Source organism: Musa acuminata, chromosome BXJ1-4 (genome assembly GCF_036884655.1).
Source record: "Musa acuminata AAA Group cultivar baxijiao chromosome BXJ1-4, Cavendish_Baxijiao_AAA, whole genome shotgun sequence".
In the NCBI taxonomy this organism is placed as follows: Eukaryota; Viridiplantae; Streptophyta; class Magnoliopsida; order Zingiberales; family Musaceae; genus Musa; species Musa acuminata.
The window spans coordinates 30,194,658-30,218,669 of record NC_088330.1 but is presented as its reverse complement, the minus strand read 5'-3'; the positions used below and the strand labels follow the sequence as shown (position 1 = coordinate 30,218,669).

Below are 24,012 nucleotides of genomic sequence, written 5' to 3'. Positions count from 1 at the left end.
TACATGCATAACACGCGCTATTACTGTGCTTCTTAAACGTCTTCAGGTTTTCCATCGTTCGGGACCACGGCCGTCAACCAATGAGAGGAGTTCCTTTCCTGTTCGGTGGCGTGATCGAGACACAGGAATTGCACGCTCGGGATGGGTGGGCAACATTTCTCTTTCGTTTGGCGCAGAAGCAAGCTGATAGGGGAACTCAACGCTCACCATCAGGCGCTTAACGGGTCCGATGGGTGGGCGATCCGGCGCCGCTCGTTCCCGGATCCGTGGACCCGAACGATGCTCTCCGAACCTAACGGTTTACCTACCGATGGCGACCACCCTGAAGCCGCCCTTCATTCGAGACCTTTTTTTCCCACTTTCTTTTCCTTCCTTTCGTCTTTCTTTTATTCCCCCGCCTCCGTCTCGCTCGAAACCCTCGTCCCTCCCTCTCCCCCGCATGCCTCTGTAGTGTTCCAAGATCCCCTCCTGCTCCCCCCCCCCCCGATCCCGGCAGATCGCCGAAACCCCCGATTTCATGGCCGCCGCGCTCGATCCAGCGCGGGGAGCGCTTGGGCTGTTGGTTCTTTTCGCCCTGATTTCGCCCTCGGCTAGGGTCGGTGTGTTCTCCAGGCCGGACAAGGAGACGAGAGAGAAGTTCTACGGGAACCTGGTGAAGGGGGAGTCTCGCAATAGCTCTGGCGAGGGGAGCATCGCTGAGATCTTCGATCGCGTGCTCGAGAAGGAGTTCTCCGAAAATGACGCGCCCGAAGGTAAGGGATCTGTTCCCCTTATCAAGATTCTTCTTCTGGTTTCTGTTTGGTTGCACTGTGGCTTTGCGATTGAAGAGACTAGGAGTGCATAGAACAATTTTTAGTTGATCGCCTGAAGAAAAATCCTATATTCGTGTTGGCTGATTGGAAAGAATGTTCTTGATACGTTTAGGGTCAAGAACATCTGGCGTTGGAACGGAAATTAGAGGTTGGAAAGATCTTTTATCTTGTTGCTGTGATTTCATACCATTAATCTGAATAAATCGTTCAAAAAAGCACGTGATCTTTGGAATCTATTCTCCGACGATAGTTCTCCATTCTTTTTGTTTTGAGATAGTACAGAAAGGAGACAGACAGAGATGGGTGAGAGAGGCTAGACGAGTAAGGGGGAAGAAGAAAAAGATACAGGAGCAAATAGAAGGAAAGAGAATGATGCAGCGGCAAGGGGAAAAAGGAGATGCTGAGAGTTTTTTTTTGTAGAAAATTGTAAGTTATTTAGATGAATGCCTTGTAACAACTTATTACTTGAAAAATCTGTATACATACTTTTGTTAGTCTTATCAAGCCAGGTTGTCAAGTTTAAATCACCCGACGGGGCAATTTCCAAACATATCCTTATAGTTTTTTCTTGTAAGAGCTTCTTTGATATATGTGTGTGTATCATATGTATGTATGTATGTATATATGTGTATCATATGTATGTATGTAAAGAGAGCTAAGAAGTTAGTTAGCATTCACAGTTGTGTTGGGACCCTTTGCCAATCACTCATAGTGAATCTTTGGACAGAATCCAACTAATAACCGCCTGAACTAGTTACAACCTATAATGGGTTCACTACTTGCCTTATTATGCATCTCATATCTCAATTTCATGATCCTGTTATGGAGTAGTTAGTAATTTCTGGGTGTCATCATTGACATAAACCTAATCTTTGTTCTTTACCTAATACCTTATAGTACTAGTACACTCATATGACTACTTTTCTATAATTGATGCCTAATCATGAGAAATTTCTTTGTCTTTGGCTTCTACTCTTGGGAACAATAATCTGACAACTCTTCAAAATATTGAAGGATGCTGGTGGCCAGAAGCTATTATCCATGCCATTAGAGAACCATGCACAACATCTTGGTCAAGGTCATTCGGATTTAGAGAGAAAGAGTTCACCGGGAGAATCCGATTAGAGTGAGACTCGAGGATAAACCGTATGACAACACCATGCCTGCTTTATGGTCTCTAGGATATTAGATAAATGAGGGACTATAGGTACGCAGTAACTGAGGACAGATAGGTCCAAAAGATTGGATTCTTTTATATCGTTTGAGGACTTTGGCGTAGTGGCATAAATCGTCCGCAATCGATGAGTCGAGTGAATTATTATAGAGATAATAATTCACTGATCCAGAAAGTTTTGATAGGTATGACTCACGACCAGCTCGATATTGGACCTAGAGGGTCACACGCATATGGTAGGTGTTGCGATGAGTAGATATTCGAATATAAGATATTTGTTGGAGCCCCTATCTTATTGGATATCTAATGAGCCCCTAAATTATTGGATCCCATGGATGAGTTCTCATTTTAAATGTTATGGGTTCATTTGAGTCCAAGAATTTTTTTATTGACTAGGTCAATTTATTATTGACCAAGGAGTTCTCTTTGGTCAATATATACTTCCTATTTATAATTAGTTTATTTTGGTGATATTGATTTCTGTCAGCATTTGAGTCATCAATTTGAATTGTTTAAGTTGTAATGTCAAATGCTGAGGCTCAAGATTGCTGCTGGAAGGTAATTATTTGAAACAATAGGTTTCCTTGGAAAGTAAATCTGATATCTGGTTGCACATGGGGATATTACATAGAGCTTAAGACTTGGATGCTTCTAATTTTCTCATTTTAGTCATGAAGAGATGTTCTTTGGTCATCTTGCTTCTTTTGTGCCTCCTAGGAGTGGTGCTTTATGCTAATTGAATCTTTTTCCATTGCAAATGAAGAATAAGCCTATGTAATGAGGTGGCATGTCATTTTAGTTTCCAGCACCATTTTCATGTTAACTTTTTCTTAATATGGCTCTCATGTCCTATTATTTTCAGATGTCTTTTACTTAGAGTATTTAGTGGTGTTGTTGCATGATTAATTAGCACTAATGAGGTAATATAATGCATTTTAGGTCCTGATCAAAGTAGCTTCAACAACTCTGTGGCGGATCATCAAGTAGGTGTGACTTTCCTCTTATGCACCTGTTGGCTTGTTAGTTGAGAATGCTTTGCATTTTAAATATCTTAAAAAAATTATTTTTTTCTTATTCTTTTGGTGGTCTAGAAAATGTTGTAGCATGATGGAACTCTCACAACAGAAATTGAAAGAAAAAAAATATGTAGAAGGTGATGTGTAAATTTGTTCATGTTTGAATTTAAACAATTGTCCAGAGACGATTGGCTTACACACATCACGCACACATACATAAATACATACATGCATATATACATGTGTATATATATATATATACTATAAATAATTTGGTTTGAACATGTTGGATAGTGCTCAAAGGGATAGTAGGCTGCTTGAGTGTGCATCCTAGTGTGCCTTTAGTCTGTGTGAATAGGCTCTGGGGATGATGATAATAATGTTTTGTGCTTTTAACATTAGATTAAATCTCACACTATCTGTCATATCGTAGATGTCTAGTGAACTGTGATTACGTTTCAGGAATGAAGTATTTTTTAGTACTTTTCCTTGAGAAAAATGGAAAATGAAAACTTCGTATTTGAACTTGAGTCACCAACTTCTATTCACTTGAATTTATTTTTTTCAGCGACACTGACAGGTTCACTCCACAATAGTTAGAGTAGTGGTTGTAGCATTTCTGTGTCATGTGAACAGCTTTAATGCATTACTGCTCACAATGCATGAGCCCTATGTAATATGTACTATATTGTACCTGTCATTGACATAACAGCAGTAGAATGGTTTACTTCTTTTGTTTGGTATCTTTAGTGTCAGATGAATTGACTTAAGCTTAAAGGAGTAGATGTTCCTCTAATGCTAGCACATAGTTTACTACTAGCATAGAGGAATTGGCATTGTGGAAGTTAGTATTCCATTAATTGTAAAAACTTTTTAAGTTTACCTACTTACCAGGTCACAAAGGCACGCATGTAGCTATTTAGCTGCATCATGCAAATAAATGAAATATGTACAATCACCTTGGTATTTCATGAGTCTTTGCTTTTTTGACTTGCAAATAAAGAAAAATTCATGCCATTTGATTCTTTAACATGCAATAAAATGTTTGGATGTATCTATGTTTAAAAGTTAGAATGATTGGATATTGAAAAATGGTGCAACTGATGGAATTCTCTTTATTGTGCTTGCAGGCAGTTCTGGAGACCGTTGCTATAATTACTCATGACAAGTCAAAGAAAAATGACACACACGAAGCGAAGTATGGAACTTGCATAAATTCAACACATGCATTCAGATTATGAAAATACATTGACTGGTTGTAGTCTAACACTTGCAGTTCAACCAAATCATTCCAAATTGGGGATGTTTTTAGCCTGGAAAATGAGGGTTCTGATGATATGACAACATTGATAGATAGCAAGGTTTGTTGAACTCAATTCTGTGGGCTAGCATTTTACCCTAAAATTTGAAGAACTGCTATTGACATGCTTTCTTTTTTTATTTGCTTCAGGATAATGTGTTTGTTATGTCAAACCGTAAAACAAAGTATCCAGTGCTTCAAGTAGATTTAAGGTTGTATTGATTAATGTATAAAGTTAATTTTATATAAATACTTGTGTATGTACTTATGTATATATGTGTGTTTATGTGGCTATCTATTATATATATTTTTCATATATGTGTACATGACACAGCTAAATCTAGTTCTTCCATGCAGATTAATTTCAGACTTGGTTGTTGTAATAGTTTCAGCTACAATTGGCGGTATTGCCTTCTCCTGCTTGGGACAGCCAGTGAGTAATCATATTTATTCTTTGAAGTTTAAACATGATCTCACTACTTAAAATATTGGCCTTTTTGAGTGTTCAGTTCCTGAATATTTTTCTCCAGTTAACCTTTGTGCTTATGACACAATTTCATCTTTAAGGTCATTGTTGGTTATCTTCTTGCTGGATCTCTAATAGGACCAGGGGGCTTGAGATTTATTAGTGAGATAGTGCAGGTAACTTCAGCAGATTAACATTTTTTTACCTGATTGTAGGTCTCTTCTATTCATGTTTCTTCAACTGAATGTGTGCTGTGCAAGTTCATCAAACACGTTAATTATTTTCACTTTACTGTGCCCTGATTAAATAAAGTTGTTTCATACTTTCAATCTCTAGTTGTCTGGTAGCTCTAAACTGAGCAATTAACTGGTTAAAAAACACGAAAGAGACAGCATTGCATATCTTGGGAGGCAAATGATGCCCAATTTTTTAAAGGTTATCTGTATGGATTTCTCTTCACTGCTCATTACACAATTACCCTTTTGCCAACTGAACTTTATGGGATGTATAAACATCATGTATTTGGCAAATTGGCATAACAAAGAAAAAGTCGTTTACTTAATGAATTATTCGTGGTGAAGATGTGGAAACATTAAGAAACTGAATCAAGCTGATGTCATGTATTAAGCGTAAATATAGAGGTGATGTCAAGGAGTTGGCAAACAATGTTTGCGAGGATAGATTTCTTTTCTTATTGTAAACCATTTCAAGTGTTTGAATCTTATTTGAATTTTCGAACTGATGCAGGGCATTCTTCTTTCTGTTTATGGTATTTGCTACAGCATAACTTTGAACCCTTGTGACGGCCATTCATCCTTGAACTGGGAATAAGTACACCATCCACATTGCTAGCATACAAACAAGTGGAACTTTACTTCTAAAAACTTTTGATTTTTCGTAAAATGGTAGTCACCACAAAGGAAATGTTAGTTAATGGTCAAAGCTATTTTTTTGAGGTATATCAAACTGGACTTCCAATGGCATAAATGATCATAAGCAAAAGCTATTTTTACATGAGATAATTTGTTTTTGATGTTCCATGGGTCAGAGTAAATACCTCACAAAGACATCTTGATGAAGATCGTTTAGAAAAAAAAGATGAACTTAAAATACAGAATTGAGTCTAATTAGGTTTAGGTCAAGTATATGATTTTATTTCTTATTTTTTCTGTACTCTAGGTATTATTTTTATGGATATTTTCTAGGTCTAATTGGAGTTATAGAGCTTTTATATTTTATAGGCATTTTTGGTTTTTTTGTTAGAATATTAGGATATTTTTAATTATATTTAGGTAATTTAGGTAGGTTAGGATTTTGTTAGGTGTCAATAGTTCAAATTACCAGTTGGCTATTATCCAGAGGAAATGGACTTGGATTAGACAAGTCTGACTACTCAACAAAAAATCAGTTGAATGTGTATATCATGACCTTGCCAATCTTGGAAAATGTATTAAGTTGTTTTCTCTGAGTTTCTTTATGATTGTGCTGTTATTATCTTTTTCCCTTGCCTCTTCTGAGATATCTCTTCCTTCTGATCTCCATCCTTCTATCATGATTTTCTACCTTGTGTCAATTGCAGTTTCTTCACAGTCATGCCATGGTTATCATCTTTTGTTGCCTCTATTGAAAGTTTCTCCTACTACTAATCTCTATCTTCACTGCCATGGCGTCCAACCTTTCTTGCCTTTCACTCTCTTTATTCTACTTATTTCCACTGATTCTTGCGTCAGTTTGTCATTAGAGCTGTGCATGCATCACATTTGCAAGCCATTGATGTAATTTAATGATTTCAACCAAAAGCTTTAACTACTATATATGAGGAATTTAGGATTTCTTTTTGGACATAAATTTGATGCAGCATCACAGATCTAAGTGGCAATCTGAAAGTACGACGGAAAGACAAGATGATCAATGATAGTAATGGCACAACTATTGTTTTCATCATGGTTTGCAATACCATACCGTACCGCTCGGGAGTGGTATGGGCAGTACATCGATATACCTTAGTGTACTATGTGTCGGTACACTCGGTATATCTTGGTATGTACCATACCGACAACTGATCGGTACACCGGTATGGTACGATATGATATTCAGAACCTTTTCATACTATTTGGTTATTCAAATGAGAACCTTGGAAGTGGAAGGTCCTTTCTTTCAGAAATACACCTTGAATCTAGAGAGCAGTTGGTGATAATGCCCTTGACCTGCTGGAATTGATGCCAAAGATGATGGAGCACACACCTGCAAAGCTTGTGATCCTCTCTTAAAAGTTATTGAAACTTATTTCAAGAAAGTGTTGTTATATTGGCCAATTTTGCCTCTATCCCAGATAGCATGTAATGTCTTGGTGGGGTTTTGTACCAAGCATTCACAAGGGCCAACCATTGTGCACAAAATATTAATTGTGGGCATATGATCTGAGTAGGGCATTACACAGCCCCTTTGGCACAGCAAGTATCTCCATGATAGGAAGCTTCAGGGAGCTTTACCTTGTTATTTAAGATGTGGTATCAACATTTTGATATGTATGGTAATTTAGTGTTGGATATCTGCAACCAGGTTGAGACTGTTGCGCAGTTTGGCGTGGTGTTTCTCCTTTTTGCATTGGGTCTCGAGTTTTCATCAGCTAAGGTACTTTATTTAACTGAATAGAAGCCTTTATATCTGTTTGATCATATTTAATTCTAATTCATAATTTTTATTTTTGTCAGTTAAAAGCTGTTGGTCCTGTTGCTATTCTTGGAGGTCTACTTCAGATCATTATTTTTATGTTCTTTTGTGGCCTAACTGCCATGGTACGCTATCGTTATTTTTATATTTAACTATCCTTTTCTAATGCTATCACTGTGGTCATTTTGAATTGGGCTGTTTTGGTTCCATGTCTGCCATAATAGCTTATCTTCTGATTGTTTTTTGGAATGAATTTTCTGAAGGGTTCTTGTTCATTTCATGCAGTTATGTGGTGGGAAGTCATCTGAGGGCGTATTTGTTGGTTCTTTCTTATCAATGTCATCTACAGCTGTGGTCATTATCAATCTACCTTAATATATGGATATTTGAGTTTTCATTCCTGTTCTTTGTTATTTGGATATTTGAGCTCTCATTCTTTTGTTTAAACCTGCTTGTTCTTTCCTTCATACCTGCTAACTCTGAAGCATTTCCCTTATATTGTGTTTCAGGTATCAAAATTTTTAGTGGAAAAGAACATAACAAATTCCCTTCATGGTCAAGTTACAATTGGTACACTCATTCTTCAGGTTTGACTTGGGGTCTTTTTCACTGTCCTAGCTCTATTATGATAATTATTCTGTTTCCATTTTGCTCTATATGTAGCCTTGTGACAATTAAGCAAGCCTTCAGATACTCAATAAATATTGTCAGATACTCTCAATAAATATTGGATTCCATCCAATACATGGCCGCTGTCATTTAGTTTATAGCAAACATCTATTACTATATGATAAGCCAACCTCTTCTAGTTTTGAGTAAGGTTTGACTTCTTGTGTCAATCGGTCATGCTACCCAGCCAACGGTATAGCATGTACCACTCTGTACCGATGTATCATGTGTATGTTAGGGTGTGCCAATCCAAAAAATTCTCAATAAATTTCAAAAAATACTTAAAAATTAGGAAAAACATAACTTAGGGTTTTTAAATTGGAACTAAATGCAAGTTTAGTTTAATTTCATAAAAAAAAGCATCTAAATTAGGAAGGGATTATGGATTTATCATTTTTAGGCTTTGAGGAGCAACTTTACAACATGTTCTGAATCGTTCTTCCGTTGATATTGAATTATCTATAAAGATATGACTTGAATTGTTAAATTACAAGTCAAAACTTTAAGATTCAAATGAATTAAATAATAAATAGATTTGTCAATGGATATACCTAGTTTTACCACCAAAATGAATGATAGGATTCCATAGGCGATAGATCGAGGTCTTCAATCCTATATCAATATGGTATGTTTGTCGGACCCAATCCTAAAATTGCTCTTGTGACATGGCATACTTTAGATTGTATTCCTCGACATGGTATATCAATGTGGTGACGGTTGTAGCCTAATCGTCCTAAACCACACATGTCCGAGGCGACTCCTGAGATAAGTATGATTGTAGCATATATTAGTGCGAAGGTTGGATAACATCAGAACTTTTACTTTTGCCACTAACCTGTTGGTCTGTATCATAAGATTGATTAGCCTCAGAAAAGAATAACCAACTATCATATTATTGGTCGTAAGATCCTCTATAATATGGTGGTTAGGAATACGACGAGCTTCGCTTTGTGACTACGTCGTATAGGCTCTGTCGCATCTGTTCAAAATCATTGATCGCTTTCTCCTCCCCTTCCGTGTATTAATGTGACAGACTATCTCCTCAAGCTCCATGATCTAAATCTTGGGTGGCATGAATAAAATGCTACTCAGTCTATGCACCACTGTGAGGTTGAGTAGACAAAACTATTAACTCCCCGTCATCATAGCTATCATCGGTTGAGGTGCTACTATCCATGTTATTGGTATCTCTACGGACTGAGCGGATTGTTAAATGTCATTGAGAAGATGTCTCATCGCCTGTTCAATTATTTACAATGGTTCGGTTGATGTTAGTCCCTTCCCCCTTGCCTTTGCACGTTGGATGAACGACTGCGATTGTTGGGTGTCATGACCTCGAATAGTCTGACTCGAGGTTGTAAGGCTCTTTCCATTACGTTTTTACCCGAGGGGGATCTTTCTCTTGTTGGAGATGTTGTTCCTCTTTTCTATTGCCTCAGTGATAAAATGAGAAGGACGTGGAGGATCTCTTGTCTCGTCAAGTGAAGGATCCCCTTGGTTTTTCGCTGCTTCGACCTATTCCAACATTAGCTGTGAATCTTTATTGTAGTATTAGAGGTCAAAGGGACCAATCTCTAGTTCCTCTGGCTCCTTGTTTAGTTCGACACACCGCAACCTTAGTCGCATATTATAGTGAACATATACAAATTTCTTCAGTCGTCTATATGGTAGTTTGTTAGGGACCTTCGTGTGTTCAAGGTGAACGCTGACTAATTACGTTCCTAACTACTTGATGTCGTCGTCTGTAAAAGTACATGTACTATAATATTTCATATATTAGGTGCGAGCCCTCTAAATTATAACCACCACTCGGTTGTAAAAAAATATAAATAAAACTTTATTAGCATAATAAATTATTAATGTTAATTTTTAATTTATAATCAAAGATGGGTGTGTAATTATTTTTACTATGATCCATAGTGTAATGACACGATATAGCTACTAGGGTTCGTCGTACCGAGCTGTATCGCTCGGTACTGGTGGTATATATCGGTCCGATAGGGGACCAATATGTGGGTTGCCCTCTACCAGGCAATACCCATTACATGACCTTGTATTTAGTGATACGGGGTTTATACCGATCGGTAACGATCAAAATCTGATCATTACTAACCTGTACCAATCGGTAACGATCGGATTTCGATTATTTTGATCGTTACCGACCTGTATCGTTCGATAATGGTCGGATTTTGATCGTTATTGATCAAGGGCTTTGATTGCCCTATTTCAAATGGTCAATTTGACCGTTTGAACCATAGGAAAGGGTTTCTAAACCCTTTCGTTCGCTATAGTCGTCCCACCAATATGTAAAGGCAAAGGGGAAGGCAGTAGCGCATCAGCCGCACCATTGGAAAGAATCAACTCGGGCAATGAGACACCTTCTTAATCGCATTTAATAACTCGCTCGGTCTAGAGACATGGCAACGACATGAACAACAATGCCTCGATCGATGATGGCGGCGGCGTCGGAGAGTCAATAATCTTGTGGGATCATTTTCAGAATTGGGTACGAGAAATATATCAAATTGATATACAGATACACAGGTTTAAGGACCGTGATCCATCGCATGTGAAGTCTCATCAATTTTTTTGTGTAGTAAAATCAGGTATATCCATCGATTGATTACTTGATTCATTTGAATCTTAAAATTTAAGTTGTTTAAAAAAAATCTAATAATTTAAATCATTTCTTTGTTGATAATTTAATATTAATGGAAGGAAGGTCTGAAACGTACCATGAAGTTACTTCGCAAAGGTCGAAAAAGATATATGTAATTATTCTTTCCTAATTTAGATTATTTTTGCTAAAATTATATTAAATTTATATTTATTTCCAACTTAGAAACCCTAATCTAACTTTTTTTCTTCTTTTTAATAATTTTTGGAGTTATTTTTAATAATTTTCCCGTATCGTCGTTACACCCAGGCGTACTGACATATGGTATGTCGGTACACCTCGGTACTTATCGTACCAACGGTTGGTCGGTACATCGGTATAGATCGGTAAGGCGAACCTTGATAGCTACATCGTTGAAGCATGAACTGACACTTTTTCGGAATAGTTGGCCCTCCGTGATAGCATTTGCTATAGCGACACTTTGTGGTAGGAGTCAGTATATAGCATTCTTTAGTGTTTTCAATAAATGTGGTCGGGTCCCAAGACTCTATCAAAACTAAATGGTTGAATTTAGATAATACACTGCAAGACAAATGATTTCGTCAACATTAATTTTTGAAATATTGATTATGTATATTATGACTATGAATGTGAATTTACCTGCATTATGAATGTGTTGGTTCATATGAGCTTCGGTCCTACGGACTTGATACGGACTTGATCTGTATATATTGATCAACCTTAAAATCATTGGACAATACTTTCTTTACCTCCTCTCTGGCTGTAAGCAACATATGTCTAAGATAAGACATTTGCGACCTTATGGAGAACAACATTAAGTGGTTCCACTGTTGTTATAATTTCATTCACGGACTCCCAAAATACAGAAGATAAAATTGTCATCTTTATTTTTTTTCCATCACTTGATTTTGAATTTGTGAATCCGTCCATTCCTGTGATGTCACCATTGCCTTGAGATTATGCCTCTTTTGCTAGATTGACTTTAAGGCGATGAAATTTGTAGCAAACCGAGTGATGTTGGGTTGGGGTATTTCATCATTTGTAAACTTCTACATCAAGGAGTAGACCCAATGATAGTTATATAAAAACTTTATCATCAACCGTGCCCTTACCACACATTATTTTTCTAATGGTACTCATCGATGTCCTTTATCATAAGGTCCATGCAATCAACTGCACATGGAGTCTAAAATAGTGTTTCGTTTCACTCCATCAACTGTAAACTGACCTTCTTGAAATTTGCTCCATTATCAGTCATAATTAGGATAATGTACTGTGGCTTGATCTCCACTACCATAGTTCCATTAGGTTCTCTATTTAGTTTGCATCTTGAATTTTATTGAAAGTATGAAATGACTTGTGAATATAACCCTTATATTGCAATAGACAAGAAAGTTGATGATGCTTATTCTTGTAGATTGGGTCCAACTATCACACTTTAGTGTTACCCTATACTCATTCCACTGCCTGTTGTAGGATTTGATCCAGTCCTTTAGTTTTGTCACCTCCCCATCTAAATAAATGTCGTGTATCTCCTTTGGTGTAGGAGATTGGTATCTCGTGCCAATCATTTGGATCAAAAACACTATGCTTTGATAATTTGGACTTTCAGTTGTGTTTGCTGGAATCATGTGAAAGTTGAACCACTTTGGCACTTTGCTATTGCCTTGTTAATATTTCGCTTCGTTTCTTTTGTATAGGCATCGTCAATTCTAGTCTATTTTGCTGATTGTGGAGGATAGGCTTACGGATAATATCAACAATATCAGGTGTTAACCTCCTGCCAAGTCCTCTCATGAAACATCGGATTCCATCCTGCCTTATGCTACCAATCTTGCTCAACTGAAGAGGGGTAGGTGGCTTCCTCATGCTGACACTTCTTTGGAATCCCTATGGCCCAAACCCATTGCCATCACCATGCTCCTATTGTGAGTCAGATCGTCTATGTCTCATTGCCTCCTCATACATGTATTGATGCTCTAGTGATGTACGAAAGCCAACTATAAGGTTTGAGTCGACATTATCTCCACAACCCTCGTATTTATTATAAACGGGTCCTGCATAGTCTGCTTATATTCTTTTTGTTCCTTGGCCTTCTTTTACAATGCACCATCCTTTGCCCATTGTAGCTTATCTTGAAATAATCTACAGACTTTCATGGCAACCTTTTTACATTTTGCAACATCGGGATACTCGTCAGCTACATGTTGTTTTAGCCAAGTGATTCCTCCACCCTGACCAATTTAGTCACAATGAATGCATTGCCAATGATGACGGTTGCCCAAACGACGGGCATAATCCCAAGCATCATCATATGCCCAATCTATTGGTGTCGTGTTCCTACAAATATTTATTAAATTAATAAGTTGTGATTAATCCTAATTACCATCAAATTTGAAATAACAATTATAATGCCATATAGTAAACCCTACTTTGCCACTATAAACATGTCAATCACCCTAATAGGCATTAACTAGATAGATTTACCCAATATGGGTCTAATTTCGATGAAATCCACATTAATCGACTAATAAGAGCATTAAAAAATTTATATTATTGCTTAATTAGTCCTCTTTTACCACTATAAATATGTTAATCTCCCTAATAGGCATTAAAAAGATAGAATTGACCCAATATTGGTCTAATTTTGATGAAATCAGCATTAAATCAACTAAACACAGCAGTTAAAAATTGGATTAAATACATATAATTGACCCAATATGGGTCTAATATCAATGAAATCAGCATTCAATCAATTAATCATAGCATTAAAAAACTGTATTATTGCATAATTAGTCCTCTTTTACCACTAGAAACATGTCAAACACTCTAATTGGCATTAACTACATAGAATTGATCCACTATGGGTCTAATATCGATGAAATCAACATTTAATCAACTAATCACAACATTAAAAAACTGTATTATTGCCTAATTAGCCCTCTGTTACACTATAAACATGTCAATCATCCTAATAGGCATTAACTACATATAATAGAGCTAATCATGTCATAAATTAACAAAGAACTAAAAAGGGAATGCATACCTCTTGATTAGAGTAATCCTCCTCTAAATGCAGAGTTAGAATCCGAATAAGCCTCTAATCACCAAATTTCAGCTTTGATTGAGTTGAAGATTAAGAAATTGTGAGAAAGAGAGAGAGAGAGAGAGATTTGGGTGAGAATGAGTTAGAGAGAGTGTAAGAGTGAAAGTGGGAGGGAGGGGGAGGGGGGGAGTGGGGGGAATGGGCTTTTAAACTCTTCCAAATGCTGCCAACGTCAAATTGGCCATTGGAATTAGGGAAACCAGGGTTGTCGGTCAAAATCAGTCAAAATTTGACTATTACCTACTGGTGCAGGTCAGTAACAATCTGATTTCAGATATAAACCCCGCACCACCCCACACCTCCCCCCCCGCCCCCCCCCCCCACACCACCACATAAACTGCATGGTACAGGGAGGTCCATGTCTCGGTCACCTGTCGGATTGTCACCCGTACCATACCATTTATGGTGGTACATCAAACCTTGGTTTTGAGAAATATGATTAAGACCTAGACCATGTTTTCCAGTTATATAAGTTATTTTTATACTGAAATTATACGTTTTTTTTAGTTATGAGTTGGTTGGATTTTAGAATGTCCTATCTGCTGCATATAATAGTTTGATAATTTTAGGTCATATATTATTGTTCTGAGTGGATAGCATTATATTGTACCGACAAGAAAAATATGTTCACTAAGCCAAAAATACTTGCCCAACATTCTCATATTTGTTCTATGGTTTGGTTCAGGATTGTGCGGTTGGTCTTCTTTTTGCTCTGCTTCCTGTTCTGGGTGGCGGTAGTGGTCTGTTCCATGGAATTATGTCAATGGCAAAGTTGTAAGTGCTATCACTAATTAGAAATTTCATATCACCATCTTCTTTTTGCATTTTGTCCATTTTTTATTAAATTAAAATGTTTATATGAGCCATTACCAGGGACAAAGTTCTTTTATTAGATCGTGATCTCCATGAACTGTTATCTTATTGGCAAATGTTCCTGTAGATGATAAATGGCTACAGTTGTTCTGAACATCTTTATTGTATGCAGGTTGATGGTCTTGTCCTTGTTCATAACTGCTGCTTCTGTATTGTCTTGGTCTTTTGTTCCTCGCTTCTTAAAGCTTATGATTCAGTTGTCATCTCAAGTAAGTCTTTATATGTTTGATGTAAATTGATTGATGATATTGCTCATGCATTTCTTGATGGTGTTTATATTGTCGTATTATTCGCCATTAATTTTCATTTTTCAATGCTCACTGGCTTTTGGTACACTATTCTCATATGTTGTCCTGTCAAAAGTGTTTGGTAAATGTTGTGTTCACTATGAGGATAAAAGAAATGAGCATTTGCTGATAATTAAGCTTGTCAACCTCATTCAGAACCTTGTACCTGTTATAAGTCCTTGGACTCCTAACTAAAGTTTATTAGCTTTAAATCAGTTTGATGAGGGCTTTCTGTGAGGTCGTATGGATTTTTTATGAATGCATGTTGTTTACTGCAGCCTGACCAAAAATAAGCTCGTCGGCTGACAGCTGTAAACATATGATATAGGCCACATTTTAAGACAAATGAAGTTGTGGCTATGCCTTTTTCTCCAAAGGTTGTAGTTTTTTTCTTGAAGAACACACAAATCAGCAACCACCTTCCATGTGATGGTTTCTATACTTCTGAAGGAATTTGTTTTGTTGCTTTGCTAGATATGATCTATCTAGAATGTACTGATTAGTTTCATCTAGAATTTGTTTTGTTTTGGGTATTGTAATATTTTATATGCTAACTTAATTGTGGTCCATCTTATACAAGATTTGGGGCTTTCATAATGTCATGTCCCATGTTTGAAACTCTGTTCTTCTCTTCTCCATAAGGGAATCTTTAGATATGGCTCTGTAGGTGTGAATCATCACATGGAACCATTTTGATGGGTATTACTCATAGTGATCGTCTATATAATTAGGAGATTGTTGGCTAGCATAGATTATCAACATGAGAAAGTCCATTTCCTTGTCTTTTGAATCCTTTATATTTTAGTCTCACATCTTTGTCTTGCCTTCTGGGCTGAATTTGCAGACAAATGAACTCTACCAATTGGCCTCGGTGGCTTTTTGCTTATTACTGACTTGGGTAAGTTGATGCTGACTTTTTCACCTATCAATAAAGAAAGTAATGATAATTTACCATTCAAGTTGTCACCAGTATTTAGTTTTTTGCTCTGAGTTTTATCCATGTTAAATTATTTATTTAGCTTAAGCATCAACTAGGTTCACAAGAACTGCATTTAATGTTTTTACCCCTACCCGATGTTAAACTCCCTGGAAGAGTCTAGTGAGAAGTGTTTGGGCTACAAATTCGATGTGAAAATATTCACTTACCATACTTTATATATGAATTTTTAAATGATTTGTAGCATCATTTTTTTTAATCTTTCTTGCATTTGTTCTGATTTCATGAATTTCCTTCTTAAAGCCATGTGAGTCTACCTCAGTGTTGACAGTTCAATATCTTGGAATTGCAGTTTCATTGCTGTACACCAACTAATGAAGTACTGATCAGCATCTAGACATAAGTAACATCAGAGTTGGGTCTTCTTTTGAGCATACTGTTATGATTGGAAACCAACATAACCTTCATTTTCAAGTTATGTAAGATAATGTTCTTGAAATATGTAAGAGCTCGAGTAACTGGTGGTGAGACAATTAGCATAGTTGGCTGTTATCTTGACTGTTTCCCAAAGAAGATTACAAATTTAGCTGTAATAACTTTATCCTCATTCACACGTGTAATGAAGACTGGCATAAGAATTAACATGAGTACAATATTGTTGATAAAGCAACAAAACACGGTTTAGCATCACCAGTGATTTCAATAGGCGCTCGGGCGCTCGCCTAGGCGCTCGGGCGAGGCGAGGCGAGGCCCGAGCGCCTCGCTTCATGTCCAAGAGCCTCGCTTCAATGAGGCGCCGCCTAGGCGCTCGCCCGAGCCTAGGCGTCAGGCGCTTCAGGCGAGCGCCCGGGTTAAACCAGGCGACCGAACCAATGTTTTACGTCTGGTTCTGTCTCCGATGCTTTAGTTGGTTCAATCGGACCAACTAAATCACATATAGGCTCCCTCACACGATTTTCCCGACTTCCCCAACCTTAACACTCGCGATTTGCCGTCGAGATTTCTTCTCGCTGTCGTTGCTCTCTGCTGCTGCTGCCACTGTCGCTACTCACCGCTGCCACAATCGTCGCTCATCATTGTTGTCGTCGCTCACCGCTCACAACTCCCACTCCCGCTATCGCTCGCCGCTCTCGCTCTCGCTACCACTGTCATTGTCTTAGTAGCCTCGGTCTTCTCACACTTTTCTCACTATACTGTTAACAGTATATTAACAATATATTGCTAACTGTATACTAATAATAATATTTTTATTTATTAGATTAATAATATATTATTTTGATTTTAATACTATTAATTTTTTTTATTTAAAATTATCGTTAGGTTTCAGAATAAATGACAAGTGTACAGAGCAACTCAATAGATTTGATGTAAAATTTTATTGTTTTGATTTTTGAGACTTTTTATTAATATAACATTGTGATTTTGTACTTGATTTTCTTAATTTAATAGTATATTTTTATTTAAATAATTATATTAATTATATTATATATTTTTATATTTTAGTGCCTCGCTTCGTTCAGGCGAGCGCCTAGCGCCTCGGGCGTTTTTGGACCTTGGCGCTTTTTGACGCCTAGCGCATTTTAAATCACTGAGCATCACCCAATTTTGGAGTCAAAAGTCAATAATATGTTTATCTTGGTTGCAGATGTCAGTAGAATGTCATGTTTGTGGACAGGTTACATTAAGGTGGAGATGTTTAATCCATCTACTTGAAAATGTTGATTATGTCATATAGGAATTTAACAGAACATTTGTGTTTACTGTCTCCCATACTCATATTTATGTTAGCTTGTTCTCTCTGGAAGTTTGACAAATGAAGTACAGCTTTGCTATCTTGTAATAATTTGGCAGAGATCTTGTGTTTTTCTAAGATCCAAATAATAAGGATTGTCTTTTAGACTTCTATGTGGTGTGAATTCTGCATAAATTTATCCTTATGTAGTTGTGTTTATTAGACGGTTAGAGTTGTTATTAAATAGAATATTTATTATATTTGGTTGCAGATCAATAAATTTCCCAAAAAGCCATTTTTGTGTATCCTTGTTTGTTAACAAATTATTGCTGTTTACAATCCAACCTTCTTTGTTTGCTGCAAGGCGTCGTATAAATGGATGTGCATGCATTAGTGTAGCCCTAAATGGATGGGCTGGTTTAGGGCTGTAGTTTGGGTCCAAAACTTTGGGAAGTTTCAAACTCGTATGGTGTGTAGGCCTAAGTATGGCTTGGACTTGTTATGCCCTTATGATGTGAATCCCTAGGCTTATCGTCAGCCATGTTCTTTTAAGTGTACTATTGGGGTGTTAGTTTCAATCACATATATAGAGCCTTTAAGGAAGAAACTCTTAAATACAATTGTAATATTTGGAAGAAGTAAGACTAGTTTGATTATTAAAATTCTTAAGTTCAAATACTTAAATGATGGTAAAGGAGATTAAACTTTTGATTATTAAAATTCTCAGCCAAGTTTGTTCAAGATAAAGTGAAATGCACTTGTATATTCATATGGATGAAATTACTGTATGTCATTTGACAGCTCCAGTATACAAAATTAAATTCCTTATTGTCAAGATTAAGTTGTTTGGTTTATGTTGTTTTCAAATGCCATTATTCTTTTATTTCTGATTTGTGGTGTAGGGATCAGTCTTTCCCTAAAAATACAGAAAAAAATTAGAAGCAAAATGTTTTAAATCGAGTAGGACAAGGCTAAAAGTACGTTGTGCAACTTCAGTAACTCAGATAAGGAATGGAGGTATAGCTGAGATAGAAGGTTAGGATATGGTACCTCAAGGTCAATGGAGTTCAGAGTCCAGGAAGGAGACAAATCCATTTCATGCCTCAAAAGATTTAGAGTAACTTCTGTTTTGTCATCATTTAAGATGAAAGTTTGCATGCTCTTACTAGAAATATTGTTATGTAGATATATTCTTTTTCCTTTGTTATATTTCACTAAGTTTATGTACATGTTCAGCGTCTTAAATTTAGTTGATTTTTCTTTATTTTTTTATGTTTTGGAAAATATATCTTCATGATAATTCTTCTCTCATCAGGTTAGTGATTATTTAGGCTTAAGTCTTGAGTTGGGGTCATTTATTGCTGGAGTAATGATATCCACCACTGATTTTGCACAGCATACTTTGGACCAGGTGAGCTTGTCCCTTGTGTATTGAACTTATGACATTCACATTTTGATTTATATTTCTCTATCCATCTATGTTGCTATTGATGTTTGCAGTCCTGCAATTTGATGTTTATTGTCAAAGTTGGCATTTCCTTTGTGCTTGGTATACTTGCATCAACTTGTTTATAACAATGTATTTAGCACACCATGCATATATTTTTTCTTCATATGCTCTATTTTCTTCAAGATTGGATTATTTTCTTCATGCTCGACAGATATGTTTTGTTTGCAAACTGACAGCCATACATTTGGTTACACCAATCTGCAGGTCAAGATTTAGAACTTCTTTAGAAAGCTAACCAAATCGAATATGATTGTGTACATCTGGTCATCAAACTTGGAGCAAAAGCCTTGATTTTATTTTGGTTTCAACTTTATATGGTTTGTGATTGATCCTTCTTGTGTTCTAGAACTGTCAGATGGGATACACTAGCATCTGAATTTTTCTAACATTTCATCTACATCAGCATATTCATGTATATGATTGATTCTGCACTATCTGGGGAGCATAGTCCAGTCAACTGTGCATATAATGCCATTTTTGACCTTACTGGTTTATCTTAAAATTCTAAAACGCTATTACCTTAAACTTCATGATATTGTAGCCTAGGTTGGTTCAAGGTATAAATCTGAAAGCTTAGCAATTGAAGTATTGGAGCCAACAGTTAACAGCCAGCCTCATAATTAGTCAATGCTTTATATTAGATTATTGCTTTGCATCCAAGGACAATATGATTTTAGCAATACTTTGATGATTCTCTTTTAGAACAATTGCAGAATTGCCTATAGCAATAGGTCTTTGCTGTGCTTGTTGGAGGAGCCTGTATCTCAATCATGCTATAAATTACTATGCTGATACCAGAGAGTTATCACTTTGATGGTCTATAAGTCTTCCCAGGGGCGCTGATAATATTTTTTTTTCTTTTTTCAGATATTTAATATGAAAGATTATTAATATGTGCAGGTCTTTCTGTAATTTAAATTTCAAAGGCTCTTTTTGTAGTCATAAATGACAAATAGAGACTGGAGGAATGGCTTTTCTTGTCAGTACTGTTTCTGGAACTCTGTATTTTCGACTATTGTCATTTGACCAACATATCATATTCTTACTCCCAATATCTATGGCACCTCCTGTGGTAACTCCTATAAACTACTATCTTCAAAAATTATGAGATTATGTTCTCCAACTGTTGTCTGTGCTTTATAGTCCACCTGTTGTCCTTATTTTTCATCAATAATCTACACATTTCTAATCCCATAGGTTGAGAAGTTTTTTAGGTCATATCTATAAATATCTTAAATATTCATTTTAAATACCCTGTATTTTGAGCCAAAAAAAACCCTGTACTTTTATCTTGAATATGGATGTTTTTAAGACATTCCTACTTTCTAAAATAGGGCAATAGTAAGTCCAACACAAATTAATGCCACACTCCAAACCTGAGTCGCAGCAACATAGGGAGGTAGCATTTCTTCTTCCAAGGTTTTGTATATTACACGAGTAATAGACTGTCACATGAAAATTGGCATATTGACTAGGGCCGTTGCTTAGCAATCTTTTTATCATCACATCAAAATGCTTTCTTTATAAATTTCCAAATCAGAATCTTATTTTAGATTGATTTCTTTTTTAAGTATGTTCATTGAAGCATGCTATTTATAAAATGGAACTAGATTCAGAATGCACAGTGGATAATGAGCAGCTTAGTTCAGGAAAAGCTCTTCATTATTACTTTTTTCTATGCTTTGTGCACTAATTTTCTTTTATGTTAATTGTTGTGCGTTGAAGGTGGAAGCAATTCGTAACCTGTTTGCAGCACTCTTCCTTGCTAGCATTGGCATGCTCATACACGTGCAATTCCTCTGGAACCATGTTGATATATTGCTAGCATCTGTTATTCTGGTAGTCATAGTTAAGACAGTTGTGGTAACCATAGTAGTTAAAGCCTTTGGATACAGCATCAGGACAGCATTTCTTGTAAGTTTTACTTTCTCAGTTGAAACAACTTAATTTGTCACTCATGTATTAACTTTTTTTCTCAAATGCTACTTTGGATATGAAAGGTGGGTTTGTCATTAGCTCAAATTGGAGAATTTGCCTTCGTTCTCTTAAGTCGAGCCTCAAATCTTCATCTCATTGAGGTGATTTTCCATATGATATTTTACTACACATTTATTCTACAGTTTGAAGTATCATACAGTAGCTTGTTGTTTTTTCAGTGAAAAGTATAAACTTGAGTCATTATTGCTTGATGTATCATATTCGTAGTATCAAACTTAGAAGCACCTGATGTACTTGGAACCTATATCTTTCTGAAACCATAAATTAGGGAAACATACTGCACAAGATGATTTCTATATTTGGAACCCTTGTCTTTTACTTCTACGTTTTTTTTACCAACTTTAGTTGCAATATCAAAATGCAGTGAAGTTAACTGGTATAGGGTTTGTCTAAATATGTTGCTTCTTCACTGTCATATCAATTCTAGTATATAATAACAAGCTGTAATATCCCAATTATTTGGGGTGTTAATTATTCATTAATAATGAATATTTACTATAGTCAAATGTTATGCATTCATTTTAAATTCAATCAATATTTTCTTAGAGAAGTTCCTGTTTCTGTAGGGCAAAATGTATCTTCTGCTTCTGGGAACAACAGCTCTTAGCCTTGTGAGTGCTTTTCTCATATCCCTGCCTATCAGCTTTCCTTTTTTTTAAATCCAAAGTTGATTTCATATTATTTTATATGCAGGTAACAACTCCCCTAATGTTCAAACTAATTCCAGTTGTAATGCACCTTGGCAATTTCATGCGCTGGTTTCCATCAGAAAACAACATGCAGAATGAGGTGATTGTTTATTCTATTTACCTTCTGGTTGGCTGTTCTTATTTGCTTCCAATGAATCAGGTGATCTTTGTGATTCCTAATAAAAAGCCGCATCTCTATAAATGTTGTGGGTTATGTTCGCTTTTACACGTGAAGAAAAGGTTGGAGATGTTTACTGTTTTGCACCTGTGGTGTTACAGAAACCTAGTGGTTCCTTAGATTTTTGTTTGTATGATCATGACCCAGAAGATACGACCTCCATTTGCAGTGCTTAACGAATAAATTTAAATGTTCTTAGTAATCTATTTGTCATGAAAAATCCTTTTTTATATTGAAAACTGGACATATAGGCACATGTGAGTTGGTCCATCCAGAAGTGACCCATTAACTCTGATTCGCCACCATGATTATGCTTGAGCTGCGTGGCACTCTAATTTGGCTGCTGTGAAAACAGTCACACGTGCTTGCATGTCTAGCATCTCCTTTATATGCTTGTGCCAGTGAGATCTTCAGTGAAGTCACCTTTCACTTCTTTTTGTTCACAGGATAAAGCTACTTTGCATGAAGTCTATGACAGATCGGTGTAGCATCAATTTGTTCAGCTGCTGTAGCTTCCATGGCCAGACAGTCATTTTAAACTCATCACCACTGTGCATACCATTAAACTTGGGTTAGCCAACTGTCGCAGAAGATTTAACCACTTTGGACATGATCACGTTTTACATGTTCATTTATCTGTATATCTAGTAATACAGAATTGAAACCGTCTGATGGGCTACAGTATAATTTTGCATGTCAAGAGCAATGCAGAAGATTCTTTTTCTTCATCTTGCAAAAATTGATAGGACAAATATACTTCGGTGAACTTCCGTTGTATAAATTTTGGATGTCCCAAGCATAGAGAAATATGTAATAACATTTGATGCAGGAATATGGTGTCCATGTCTGTATACGATGCTTGATGGGTTGTTTCGTTTCTCTTTTGTAGTGTGTGGCACACGGACAGATCCTCCAACTATTCATGCAATCAAAGAAATTATCCCCTGGCATCTAAGCTTTTGTGGACCAAAAGTGTCCGATGAATAAGCAAGCGTTGGCCGTTGTGTGCGAGTCAATCACCTACCTGTAGAGGGTAAGTTGTGTATGTATGCTTGCTATAAGTTATGCTATTTGCAAGTGAGTGGCTGGTATATTACTCGCAGTTGCTTTTCCACGTCCTTTCAGTGTGGCGCTGCCAGAAAAAGGGCTAGTGAAGAAGAGTAAGAAAATTGCTCCGTCATATCTGGCTGAACTGTATCAACGGGGAGGAGCAGTCTCTTTCCCCTTCCCCCTCCCCCTCCCCTATGTTCTCCCCACCGTCTTCCCCTATGTCCCATCAAGGCCGACTGATCCTGGTCGAAGAGATACTTCTTGATGATAAAAATTTATAATTGTGACGTCAGTTATGGGTTTTTCTCTTGATGGGTAAGTTGTTGGCGTCAGTTATTGGACCTCCTTCCCTTTTGGTTTTAAGAAATCTGCTTCTTAAAATTTGGTCTCTCCAACCCTCTCTTTGTTTTGATCGTGAAAGATGATTTTTTTCTTATTTTAATTTCATTCTAAATCTAATGCACTCAAAGTTGTTTCAAATGGACACCATGGAACTTAACTCGCACATAGGGATGGATGTCTTATAGTTAACAATCCTATGGCGGCTAAACTTTCAACTGATGATGATACTGCTCCTATTTGGTTCCATATTCGTGGTCAAACTATAAAGTATTGGAATGAAGAATGTTAGGTCGTTCTTTGAAAATAGATCCATCCTCTTTAAAATTAGAGAGTGGAAGATATGTTCGAGTCTCTAATGAAATTGACATAATACTTGCTCTCGAAAAGGGTATTAGGATAGGCAAGCCCCAATCCAACCTATTTCATGTTGTTGCCTATGAAAACTTTCCTCCTCGTTGCTATCACTGTAGTCCTCGTAGCCTTTCTGATCCGCCTGTTCCTCCACCAATACCTTCGGATGGAGCTCGGCCTCTAGGGCCTAAGACTCGACCAGAGATGATGG

At 36.7% G+C, this 24,012-nt stretch overlaps 1 protein-coding gene across 1 annotated transcript; it reads left to right on the top strand.

The window, feature by feature from the left end:
- Window positions 1–230: 230 nt before the first annotated feature.
- Window positions 231–22,909, top strand: LOC135652201 (K(+) efflux antiporter 5-like). Its single transcript, XM_065172995.1, has 20 exons — window positions 231–752; window positions 2,926–2,969; window positions 4,133–4,200; window positions 4,279–4,363; window positions 4,453–4,514; window positions 4,660–4,735; window positions 4,870–4,944; window positions 7,331–7,402; window positions 7,483–7,566; window positions 7,727–7,795; window positions 7,951–8,028; window positions 14,540–14,628; window positions 14,840–14,936; window positions 15,859–15,912; window positions 18,999–19,094; window positions 20,919–21,107; window positions 21,194–21,271; window positions 21,758–21,802; window positions 21,885–21,980; window positions 22,505–22,909. Exons 1-20 carry the CDS (start codon window positions 518–520, stop codon window positions 22,544–22,546), a joined length of 1,734 nt encoding a protein of 577 aa, XP_065029067.1. The 5' UTR covers window positions 231–517; the 3' UTR covers window positions 22,547–22,909.
- Window positions 22,910–24,012: the final 1,103 nt, after the last annotated feature.

What these genes read in the sequence shown, in the direction of transcription:
- LOC135652201 (XM_065172995.1), top strand. Translation starts at nt 518, where the DNA reads ATGGCCGCCGCGCTCGATCCAGCGCGGGGAGCGCTTGGGCTGTTGGTT. An exon ending in GTGCTTCAAGTAGATTTAAG is followed by an intron (nt 4,515 to 4,659) that starts GTTGTATTGATT and finishes TCTTCCATGCAG; the next exon opens with ATTAATTTCAGACTTGGTTG. An exon ending in GCATCAGGACAGCATTTCTT is followed by an intron (nt 21,108 to 21,193) that starts GTAAGTTTTACT and finishes TGGATATGAAAG; the next exon opens with GTGGGTTTGTCATTAGCTCA.